The sequence below is a fragment of the Jaculus jaculus genome, chromosome 10 (genome assembly GCF_020740685.1).
Source record: "Jaculus jaculus isolate mJacJac1 chromosome 10, mJacJac1.mat.Y.cur, whole genome shotgun sequence".
NCBI lineage: Eukaryota > Metazoa > Chordata > Mammalia > Rodentia > Dipodidae > Jaculus > Jaculus jaculus.
The window spans coordinates 110,509,063-110,522,086 of NC_059111.1; the positions used below are offsets into that span (position 1 = coordinate 110,509,063).

Below are 13,024 nucleotides of genomic sequence, written 5' to 3' on the forward strand. Positions count from 1 at the left end.
ATCGGTACCAGTTATCACACCTCAGAGGCAGACATAAAAGCCATTCCAGGCTGGTCCACAATGAGCTCTTACTGGGATTCTGTAGGCCAGGGAGCTTCTCCATTCTGTTAGGCATTTACAACACTGTGTGGAAAGGTGATATGTAGCCTCCTCATGTTCTTGGTGGATATGAACCAGGAGTTTGATCACACCCATGAAGGGTGGAACTGCCACCAGCAGATGTCACTTTAGGCTGAAGAGGAACAGCTCTCACATGGGAAGAGAATCCAAATGAATTATTCCCCCTAAAGTGGGATTCCTCTCCAAAGCTGAATGAGTCAATATTTTAAAAACAAAATAGGACTACCAAGTTTTCAAGCCTTTTCAGTAAACTTAAAGCATAATTTGCGTGTGGAGGCAAGAGCTAGAATATATGAAGAACATGTAGAGTTTATCCCATTAGAAAAATTTATTGTAAAAGCCCTTCATAAGAGCCATGTTAACTTAGTAGTCAACAGAATATATTTTCCTTACTGGCTGCCAGTCTCATTTCTTTTCAAACTTGCACACCGATTTCTGTAATCACCATTCTATCAAAGAAAGAAAGAATTCCGTAACTATTAGGTCATATATAATAATGAATTAAACAGAATTAGTAAACCCTGAAAAACAAGTGTGGACTCAAATGTAACTTATCCACTTTTAACCACTTATTAACCACTTTATCCTACAAGTATATGTCAAAATAACTATTTTACATGCCATTTTTAATAAGTTATATAATTAATATAAGGGAAATAAAGGATCTTTAAGAGAGTGATTACATGTTACCTGAGTAAGTGAAAGTATTATAGTCATCTGTGGTGGTTTGATTCAGGTGTCCCCCATAAACTAAGGTGTTCTGAATGCTAGGTTCCCAGCTGATGGAGATTTGGGAATTAATGCCTCCTGGAGGGAGTGTATTGTTGGGGACGGGCTTATGGGTATTATAGCCAGTTTCCCCTGTTTGGCACGCCCTCCTGTTGCTGTAGTCCACCTTATGTTGGCTGGGGGCGACGTCCACCCTCTGCTCATGCCATCGTTTTCCCCTGCCATAGTGGAGCTTCCCCTCGAGCCTGTGAGCCAAAATAAATCCTTTTTCCCAGAAGCTGCTCTTAATTGGATGATTTCTACCAGCAATGCGAACCGGACTGCAACAGTAAGGTGGTACCAAGGAGTGGGATTGCTGCTAGACACCTGACTGTGTGGCTTTGGCCTTTCGGAGCTGATTTTCAAGAGGAATGTGGGAGGATTTGAAACCTTGGCCTAAGAGATGCCTTGCAGTGCTGTAAGTACAGCTTGATGGACTATTCTGGTCAGAGTTGAAAGACCTGAATGCAGTAAGAACTATGGACTGTGAGGTTTGGCTTATAAGGGTTAGAAAGAGCTTTGTCTGCACTGGGCTACAAAAAGGTTTTGTGAGAGGCTTGCTGTTATAGCCGGGTCCCGAGAAGTTGTGCAGGGTTGCATTGCATACAAATGGACTGGTGTGAGCAGAGGGATATGGCACAGAAAAAATGAAATCTTTGGGTGAACTGCTGCTTGTCCATCTGAAATTAAGAGATTACGGGCTGGAGAGATGGCTTAGCAGTTAAACGCTTGCCTGTGAAGCTTAAGGACCCTGGTTCGAGGCTCAGTTCCCCAGGTCCCACGTTAGCCAGATGCACAAGGGGGCGCACACGTCTGGAGTTCGTTTGCAGAGGCTAGAAGCCCTGGCGCGCCCATTCTCTCTCTCTCTCTCTCTATCTGTCCTTCTCTCTGTGTCTGTCACTCTCAAATAAATAAATAAATTAATTAATTAATTAAAAAAAAAATTAAGAGATTACAACCTTTGAGATTGGGCCAGCCAACCTGCATGGGGCAACAGGAAGAATGTAGACTCTTTTGAAGGGGCCTGAGTGCTCAACGAGTATTCTGTTTTTCAAAGTCTGCTTTATTCCTCCCTGGATTAACAAATTGGCATCCCACCTGGGATTATGGAGTATAAGAAATGCTAGAAAGAGGGTCATTGAGTTTGTTTTGGAAATGGCCATGGGCAGTGTGAAGCAGGTTTGCTGGTTGCCTGCATAGAGACCCCATTGGGCCATGAGGATGAACCGTGGATTGCAGTGGAGACCCAGTGGAGATGCCGGGACCATGAGATGGCTGCCAAGAAGCTGCTGGCCCCAATGAAGTTTTCCAGGACTGTGAGTAGCCTAGCTGGAGGGGCGGAATTGGAATGCCAGAGACTTGTTACTGGTTAGAATTATCGGACTTGAAGATTTGTCACTGGCTAGAGTTGTTGGACTTGAAGCTGCAGAGTTTGATGTTTGCCCTGGTTGTTTAAATCTTGTATTGGTTGAATGTTTCTTTGCTATGCCCAATGCCAACTTTTGCTGTGTGAATATTTATTCTGTGCCATTATGGGTTTTTTGAGGTTATTTTTTGGTATTATAGCTCAGTTAAAAGATCTTGAACTATGAGGATGTATGAACATCATTGGGATAGATAAAAACTATGGGGACTTTTAAAGTCAGACTGAATGCATTGTATTTTACATCATGTATGGATATCAGTTTATGGGAGCCAGGGGCGGAATGTGGTGGTTTGATTCAGGTGTCCCCCATAAACTTAGGTGTTCTGAATGCTAGGTTCCCAGCTGATGGATATTTGGGAATTAATGCCTCCTGGAGGGAGTGTATTGTTGGGGGCGGGCTTTTGGGTATTATAGCCAGTGTCCCCTTGCCAGTGTTTGGCACGCCCTCCTCTTGCTGTCATCCACCTTATGTTGGCCAGGGGGCGATGTCCACCCTCTGCTCATGCCATCGTTTTCCCCTGCCATCGTGGAGCTTCCCCTTGAGCCTGTAAGCCAAAATAAATCTCTTTTTCCCAGAAGCTGCTCTTGGTTGGGTGATTTCTACCAGCAATGCGAACCTGACTGCAACAGTAAAGTGGTAACACATTGTTTAATCACAAACCTGACAAAAGTTCCCCTCATTCCTCACAACCAGGAACCTTCAATCACATAAAATACAGCTACCTCACTGATTCAGGCACCTACAAAAAAAAAATCTAAACAAGACATCTTCTTTTAAACTAAGCACTCCTGTAATCCCAGCTGTTGGAGGCAGAGACAGGAGGATAACTGCAAGTTCTAAGCCAACTTGGGCTATAGAGTGAGTACTTGTCTCAAAGCAAACAAAAAAATCTGAGACCCTAAAGCAGTGCGTGCAGATAGGCTACTTGGAAAGAGAGTCTGAGGGGACTGAGAGGATGGCTAAGAAGTTAAAGGCACTTGCTTGTAAAGCCTGCCAGCCTGAATTCAATCCCCAATGCCTACATAAAACCAGAAGTACAAAGTGACACATGTCTGGAGCTTGTTTGCAGCAGCAAGAGGCCTTGGCACACCCATACTTACTCTCTCTCTCAAAAGAAAAAAATGTAAGTGAAAAGAGAGCTAGTGAGTGTTCTAGCAAACCTGAGAGGGAACTGTGGCACCAGTCCTCAACTAGTGAGGCCCCAGGGAAGAACATGTCCCATGAGTACACAGAACGCCAGAGCCGAAGAATGATCTAGAGCAGAAGAGAGACTAGACTAAGATGCCAAGTGAGATGGAATGGTCTAGAAGACGATACACAATATGCATCACACACTGTACACCAAAAGCCCCAGAAAGAGTTAAAAGCATTCACGCTTTTGATGTGTCAGTTCTCACAAACTGTTATATTAGAAAAGAAAGATGTACTGAGATTTCAACCTATTCATCACAGAGTATCTTTGTCTCTCTCTCTGCTTGCAAATAAATGAATAAAAATATGAGGGCTAGAGGGATTGCTCAGTGGTTAAGGTGCTTGCCTGCAAAGCCAAAGGGCCCGGGTTTGATTCCCCAGGACCCATGTAATCCAGATAAACAAGGTGGTGCATGCAGTTGAGTTCATTTGCAGTGGCTGAAGGCCCTGGCGCACCTATTCTTTCTCTCGCTCGCTCTTACTCTCACTACCTGCCTTTTTCTCTCTCAGATAAATAAAATAAATTTAAATAAAATTTTAAATGTAAGTTTTTAAAACTTAATATGTGTACATGACAAGAACTGCCAGGTCTTCACATAGTACAGAGCAGACCACCACTGAGGCTGGGGCCATGGCAATTTTTTTCTTTTGTACTTCTCTGTGCTTAGAAATCTTTCTAGAAGTAATTAGAACATAACTACATAACAAACCTTTCTACAAGTGATTAGAATATAACTACATAACAAACCAATTTGTCACAGTCCTTAAATAAACTGAAAAGAAAAAAGATTGAGCCCGAGAGGACTGTGCAGTTTTGCTACTTAAATCACAAATGACCACACAGATGCAAGCAAAAACAACAAATTTTACTAAAGAAAAGCTAATCTTAAATGCAGTGCCGTTTTACTCTTCTAAGATCATTTTCATTGTCAAAAGCGTAGTATACATTTCTACAGACCTTGAGCTCTCACTTTAAGAATGGTCCTTGCAGAAATCCTGCCTCCGTGGACCAACATTGTGGCAAGGCAGCAACAGCCAACATTTTGGGGAATAGCAGCAAACCTACAGAGACCCTGGTGGTTGGTTGTTTTGTTGTTGTTGTTGTTTGTTTTGTTTTGGTGTGTGTGTTTGATTATTGTTTTATTCTCCTCCTTTTCTCAATCAGTAGGGATGGAGGGGGAGTAGGAAGGAATGACTCATTCCTTCCAGTCATAGCTTTGAAGTGTCACATTTAATATCAGTTTTTAAATAAGTAAATAAAGTGGAGAGTAATTGAATAAGATGCCCAACATTGTCCTCTGGCCTCCATATACATGGACACATGCATGCATTCACACATATATATCACACATACACACCATAAATGTGAAAAAAGAAATGGGCAATTCTTTTTTTTTTTTTAATTTTATTTATTTATTTATTTGAGAGCGACAGACACAGAGAGAAAGACAGATAGAGGGAGAGAGAGAGAATGGGCGCGCCAGGGCCTCCAGCCTCTGCAAACGAACTCCAGACGCGTGCGCCCCCTTGTGCATCTGGCTAACGTGGGACCTGGGGAACCGGGCCTTGAACCGGGGTCCTTAGGCTTCACAGGCAAGCGCTTAACCGCTAAGCCATCTCTCCAGCCCAGAAATGGGCAATTCTTATACCAACCCTTAATAAAAGCCAGATATAGGGGCTGAGGATGTAGCTCAGTTGACAGAGTGCCTACCTAGTATGCACCTTTGTTCAATGCCCTGGGTTCAATCACTAAAACCACATATAAAGGGTTATGGTGGCATATCTATAACCCCTGCCCTTCAGAAGTGGGGGCAGGAGGATCAAAAACTCAAGGTCATTCTCAGCCACATAGTGAATTTGAGGCTAGCCTGGATACATAAGACTCTGTCTCAAAAAAATAAAAATAAGCTATATATGTCAAGATAGATAGATACACACAGACAGACAGACATATATCCACATGGCATTACTAGGGCAGAACTAGACGTCTATAACATAAGTATGACCTTTAAGTATGACATTTCTTTTTTTTCTTTTGGGATTCTGAGACAAGGTCTCACTAACCTAAAACTCTCACTCCTGCCTTGGCCTGCTGACCATTCTTACATGCATCTTTTTGTTTTGTTTTGGTTGGCTTTTGTTTTTTTGTTTTGTTTTGTTTTGTATGTGTGGTATGCATGTGTGTATTACAGGTATGTACCATCTATGCCCACCTTAAAGCATGACACTTCCAATAACTGAATGTGACCTGAGGAATGAACAACAGGCAAGATCAATGAAACAAAAGTGATAGAACCTAAGTGGCAAGTATTGGTTGCTCACTGTAAAATTATATTAACTGTTGATGTATATTTGAAGATATTGAGAGAATACTTAAAAAAGTTTGGTCTAGGCAGAGATTTTTCAGATAAGCAGAATAAACATATATTCCTGGGTATCTTCCTCCCAGTCAGTATCTCACTCCAACCTTATGAGAAGAGTAACCCCAGCCCAGGGGCATGAATACTCTCCATGGTCTAACACTAGGGAAACCTGAGGGTTTCAATCACAAAAGGCAAGACTACTACTATTTTAGAACTGTTAAAGAAAACGAACATTATGATCCAAAAGGAGGGTTATGGGTTGCAGGAAACCAAGTGGGATTTCAATACAGCTGTAAGAAAAGGTATTGAGGGTGATTGACTCCGATTCTTCATATGTGACAGTTTGAAGAGCATGGCTTGTTCTTACCACTGACGCTTCCCACTTTAAATGCTCCTTGTCTTAATTCAATGGCTTTTGATTCCCACAATAATTGCATATATACTTTTTGTAGACATTAGCTCTGTAAGTCATACAAGCAAAACCAAAGTCCTGGGCATTAGCTGAAACTACCAGAATTCCTCTGAAGATTTGAATCTCCCCAAGTTCTCAGACACCCCCCAAACCTCCTGCAAAGATTATGCTTCTGCTTTAAAGAAACAAGGCAATTTCTTCAGGTTCTAAAAAACCAAAGCAGACTGAATATATGTTTAAGAACAAAAGTTACCACAAGTTTAGGAAAAAATCAAGCAATTACATTGAAGTCGATACATTTGGGAAGAAATGCGATCCTTTGCAATCAACAGCTGTGTATTTTTATTCTTCTTTGTAAACTTATATTCTCAATTGTGGTTGAAACTGATTCATAAGTTAATCACTTCAAATACCAGCTTCCTGGGCTGGAGAGATGGCTTAGCGGTTAAGCGCTTGCCTGTGAAGCCTAAGGACCCCGGTTCGAGGCTCGGTTCCCCAGGTCCCACGTTAGCCAGATGCACAAGGGGGCGCACGTGTCTGGAGTTCGTTTGCAGTGGCTGGAAGCCCTGGCGCGCCCATTCTCTCTCTCCCTCTATCTGTCTTTCTCTCTGTGTCTGTCGCTCTCAAATAAATAAATAAAAAATGAACAAAAAAATATTTAAAAAAAAAAAAAAAAAAAAAAACAAATACCAGCTTCCTTTTTAACACTAAATTTCACAATTTTATGATAGATTTCCAAATTTCTTCTAAATATACATGAACAGAGGGTTATGGTAGCATACATCTCTAATCCTAAATCCTTGGGCAACTAAGGCAGGAGGATTGATTTAGCCCAGGAGCTCTAAACCAGCCTGTGAATATAGCAAAACCTTATCTCAAAAAAAAAAAAAAAAAGTACACTCACAACATAACTAAAATATTTGAGCTCCTATTTTTTTCTTCAAATTTTTCATTTTTATTTATTTATTAGAGACAGAAAGAGGGAAAGAGAGAGAGAATGGGCATGCCAGGGCCTCTAGCTACTACAAACAAACTCCAGACACATGTGCCACCATGTGCATCTGGCTTACGTGAGATCTGGAGAATAGAACCTGGGTCCTTTTGCTTCGCAGACAAGTGCCTTAACTGCTAAGCCATATGTCCAGACCAAGCTCCTATTTCTTAAAAGTATTATTACTTTTTTGTTTGTTTTTGAGGTAGGGTTTCACTGCAGCCCAGGCTGACCTGGAATTCACTATGTAGTCTTAGGGTGACCTTGAACTCATGCTGATCCTCCTACCTCTGCTGCCCAAGTGCTGGGATTAAAGGCATGCGCCACCACGCCCGGCTTAAAAGTATCATTTTTAAAAGTGTTAGTAATCTACTTCTACACATGATTTCAACTTGAGTCATTTTCACCAAGATAACTCCAATAATGGTTAGCCTTGTCAACTTGCTTGGATTGAGAAAGTACCCAGGAGATTTACAAAGTACACCTCTGAGGGTGTCTTAAAGGGGAAGTCCACCCTCATTATGGACCACACTACCTCATAATCTGGGGTCTCAAGTGGAATAAAGAGGCAAAAGGAAAAATCCTGGAGCAAAAGCATTCTCACTTTTTTTTTTTTTCTCTCTCACTCCTGGTTACCATATGTGAACTTCTCTCCTCTGCCACATTCCTTTACCATGATTGACTGAAACTTCTGAAACCATGAGCCAAAATATATCTTTCCTTTCTTATGTCAGGATTTTTCTGTCATCATGCTGTGAGATCATAAATCTTAACATTATCTGGCTACATCTAGACAACTTTTTCTCTATGACTTGGTCTCAGGATAGCTGTAAAGTAGTGCAGCATTAGAAACAATACCTTCTGTTCCCTTTTCTTATGCTCTTCTTTTGATGATCTCTCTTTCTTATCCCTGTGACTTCGGCGCCCCTCTTCAAGGTGGAAGCCTTCTTTATGCCGCTTTATTCTGTGTCTCTCTTCCCCTTCCTTGTCAGAAAAAGAGTTCCCCTTTTCTTTAGAATGTTTTTCTCTTTTCTCTCTTGTGCTGCTTTTTTCTTGGTATCTCTTTTCTTGATCTGTTTCTCTTGGTTTCCTGTGTTTTCTTTCATCTTCTTTATAAAGCCAGTAGCTGAGAGGATTCTCCTTGTTGTCTCCATATTGCAGCTATGAAACAAAATAATGAAAACTATGTGAGCAAAGAGAACACACTCAGTCCTTTATGCATGTTATGATCAAAAAAGTTGGGGAAATCGTAAGATCACCACTGGCTCTTTACTGTCTCCCAAAAAATTTATCTCCTGTTCTAGAAAGGAAAAAAAAATAACTGTATGTATATTGTTACACATGCCGGCTACCCAAGCCTAAAAGTAACAGAGATCACCAAAGCCCAGCTGTCTTCTCTCTGACCTGGAAAAATGCCCAAATTCCTCAGTGTGATACTCTGGATGGCAAATATCCTCCAAGACCCCTACATTAAGGCTTGGTTCCCGGGATGGCACTGGTAGGAGGTGCTGTGCACTTTTCGGAAGGCTGAGGAGACTGTGGGCTGCCTCCTGCTCTGCCTTTTCCTCTCTGCTTCCGACCTTGAGGTATGAGTCATCTTAGCATGCATGGCTACAGTGTACCCCCTCTCCATAACACAGCCAATCAGTGATGAACTGAAACCTCCAAAACTGTGTACCAGATTCAACTTTTCTTCTTAATATATTAATTTCCTTTGGTATTCCATTATAGCAACAGACAGCTAACCCAGACACTTAGGAAGCAAATACGACATTTGTCCTTTGGTCTCTCACTACTATCTGGTCCTTCTGCCTCCACCACATTCTTATTTGGCCCTTCAGCTTCATCACAGCCCTACAGTCTCTGCTGCCAGTCTCACAGTGCAGGTGGTAAACACCAGCAGCATGATGCTACCACCTCTCTTCTAACAATATATTGTGTCACGTTTCCTTATTATTCATTCCCACCCAGATGAGAAGTCTCGAAAAGGAAGACTAACATTTACTCATGTGCACACTATGAAACCACCATGGGAGCTTGGTGAGTCACTGCAGCATCACAAGTGCACAGCCACGATTACAAGGGACACTCGGGCTCCAGCTGGAAGCACTAGGAGCATGCTTGGCAGACCCCAGAAGTCCAGCCTGGCTCTCCCAGCCCAGTCATCACGTTCCGTCCACATCCCACAAGCATGGATTCTGTGATCCCTTCACTATCCTGGGAACCCACCAAGTCCAGCCTGGCTCACCTAGCCCAGTCATCACACTCTGTCCACATCCCACAAACATGGATTCTGTGATCCCTTCACTATCCTCGGAACCCAGAGAGTATCTATCTCTTTCCTTGGTTTTACCATTTCTATCCACCCTGGTCATTTCTACCATGATAGCCTTTTGGAAAACACGAGGATACTCTGACCACACTCCTCAATTGTACAGTCAGACCATAACCTCAGATTACTCACCACAGAAAAATAATTTGGGAATTACAAACTTAGTTCTAAAAGAACTTAAGCAGACAGCATTCCATCTACATGAGAACATACTTGTCTACGTGACAATGTTTGCACTGATTAAAAAAAAAAAGATCCTATGAGTCAGATTAAACACACACACATAACACAACATAACATAATACAACATAAATGACTGGCAGAGGGTTAACAAGTATGCTTAAAATACGCAAAAAAGAGCCAGGCATGGTGGTGCATGCCTTTAATCCCAGCACAGGGAAGGCAGAGGTAGGAGGATCACCGTGAGTTCAAGGCCACCCTGAGACTACATAATGAATTCCATGTCAGCCTGGACCAGAGTGAGACCTTACCTTGAAAAACAAAAACAAGGGGCTGGAGAGATGGCTTAGCGGTTAAGCGCTTGCCTGTGAAGCCTAAGAACCCCGGTTCAAGGCTTGATTCCCCAGGACCCATATAGCCAGATGCACAAGGGGGCGCATGTGTCTGGAGTTTGTTTGCGGTGGCTGGAGGCCCTGGCGTGCCCATTCTATCTCTATCTCTCTCTCTCTCTCCCTCCCTCCCTCCCTCCCTCCCTCTCTCTCTCTCCGCCACTTTCAAATAAACAACAAAAAAAATATTTAAAAAAAACCCAAGAGACGCACTTCCAGGAAAGATGGCAGCATAGCAGCCATGCCAAAGCAGCCCAGGGAGGAAATAAACAGAAAAGCAGCAAAATACACTCTTGTACTTAAGAGTGGAGGTGCAAAAGCCAGGCATGGTGGCGCACACCTTTAATCCCACCTCTAGGGAGGCAGGGGTAGGAGGATTGCAGTGAGTTCAAGGCCACCCTGAAACTACATAGTGAATTCCAGGTCAGCCTGGACTAGGGTGAAACCCTACCTCGAAAAACAAAAAGTGAAGGTATATAAGAAATTCATAACCTCAGCAGAGAAACAGGAGAGACCTAAAAGCTTCTAGAGAGCACAGAACCAGACAGAAGCAGATCCTGCAGCAACAGAGATGAGGTGAAGGGATTTTGTTTACTCATAGCAGCATAGCCTCCTCGCAAAGTCAAGAAAGCTGGGACAGCAGGGACCAGCTGGGCAGCACATGAAGAGGAGGATCACGGGACGAGCCATGCAGCTCCCAGACAGTTTCAGGTGCCCTCCACAGCTTCCCCTCCCCCAACTGCCAGCAATGGCAACCGCTGGAAACCTAGGGAAAGGAAGACCAGATACACAGCACCAAACACAGGTAATCAAAGCAGTGGACCCACCAACCCAACCAGCCTAGCTAAGCCCACAGCACAGTAAACAGGGACCCAAGCAGACACACAACAGAGCTGAGACCTAAAAAGCCATCCCAAAAATAACAAGGCCTACAAACACCAGGTCAGTACCCACCAAAAGAGCACTTTCCATGTCAAGGCAGGTTATGTGTTGGATCTGACTTATGATCAGCTTTGCCATTCTTAAATAAACTATATTTTGGGGTTGTCCTTTGTTACTTCCTAATTTGTACTGCTTTTGTCATCTTCTTTTGTTATTCATGGAGTAAATGTCTCACTCTGCCCTAGGATGACCTGGAACCCTTTACAGACCAGAAATCTTAGCCTCCCAGTTGGCAGGATTAAGGGTGTGGGGCAACATACACCCTTAGGGGCTTTGACATTGTTAGACTATCTGTTTGTTTTAATATGCTCTTACATAAATACTCCTTGCTGGTTTCGATTGAGTGTGTGCACTGTTCAGTTGAATTTTAAAATGTGCCTGTTATTTTGCTCCATCCAGCATACTGGAACACTTGCATAGCAGGCAAAGCCAACACCTAGGGTCACTTCTGCTGTTTCTCTGGGAGTCAGTTAAAAGCCACACCTGGCACCCTAAGCTCCTACCCCGAAGATATAATGTATAAATCTAAGAACACTGCAGATAATTAGAAAACCCAAGCATCAAATTAACCCAAGATGCAAAAATCTCTATATTATAATACAAGAAACACAAAAAAATCAAGACAATATAACGATAAATACATCAGAAATGACCTCCAATGAGACTGATTTAGATGAAATGCCTGAGAAAGATTTCAAATCATTAACTATGTTCAAAGAAATCAAAGAAGAAAACACAAACTCCTAAAGGAGAACACAGGAAACCAACTTAATGAAATAAGGAGGTCAATATAAGACATGTGTAAGGAAATAGAAATACTGAAGAAAAACCAATCAGAAACACTAGAAATGAAAAACACCATAAATCAAATAAAATATTCTCTAAGACTGACTGAGAGGGGGAGGGAATATGATGGAGAGTGGAATTTCAAAGGGGAAAGTGGGGAGAGAGGGGGAATTGCCATGGGATATTGTTTATAATTATGGAAGTTGTCAATAAAAAAATTAAAATAGGGCTGGAGAGATGGCTTAGCAGTTAAGCGCTTGCCTGTGAAGCCTAAGGACCCTGGTTCAAGGCTCAGTTCCCCAGGTCCCACGTTAGCCAGATGCACAAGGGGGCGCACGCGTCTGGAGTTCGTTTGCAGGGGCTGGAGGCCCTGGCGCGCCCATTCTCTCTCTCTCTCTCCCTCTATCTGTCTTTCTCTCTGTGTCTGTCGCTCTCAAATAAATTAAAATAAAAAACTCTCAAGAGCCAGAAGTGATGGGGCACGCCTTTAATCCCAGCATCAGGAGGCAGAGGTAGGAGGATCACTGTGAGTTCAAGGCAACCCTGAGACTAAAAGGTGAATCCCAGGTCAGCCTGGGCTAGAGCAAGACCCTACATTGAAAAATGAAAAAAAGAAAAAACTCTCTAGAGCTGGGCATGGTGACACATACCTTTAATCCTAGAACTCAGGAGGCAGAGGTAGAAGAATCACTGTGAGTTCAAGGCCACTCTGAGACTACATAGTGAATTCCAGGCCAGCCTGAGCTACAGTGAGACCCTACCTCAAAAAAAAAAAAAAAAATCTGTAGAAAAGTCTCACCAATAGAATGGATGAAGTGTTCAATAACAATCTGAGCAGCCAGAGGTCTAAGCTACTCAGAAGCAAACGCCCTGACAGGATGTACACATCAGTGCAATAGTGGCACACAGCCTTGGTGGGTAACTGTGGTGGTTTGATTCAGGGGTCCCCCATAAACTCAGGTGTTCTGAATGCTAGGTTCCCAGCTGATGGAGATTTGGGAATTAACATCTCCTGGAGACAGTGTATTGTTGGAGGTGGGCTTATGGGTGTTATAGCCAGTGTACCCTTGCCAGTGTTTGGCACACCCTCCTGTTGCTGTGGTTCACCTTATGTTGGCCAGGG

General features: G+C 42.8%; 1 protein-coding gene across 2 annotated transcripts in view; it reads right to left on the minus strand.

Moving 5' to 3' along the window:
• Dync2i1 (dynein 2 intermediate chain 1) overlaps positions 1–13,024 on the minus strand; it is an 80,838-nt gene that overhangs the window by 53,548 nt on the left and 14,266 nt on the right. For both annotated transcript variants that reach the window (XM_045160767.1, XM_045160768.1), the window contains exon 5: positions 8,131–8,433. In XM_045160767.1, coding sequence (XP_045016702.1) covers positions 8,131–8,433 — 303 coding nt within the window. The remainder of the gene's footprint in view (positions 1–8,130; positions 8,434–13,024) is intronic.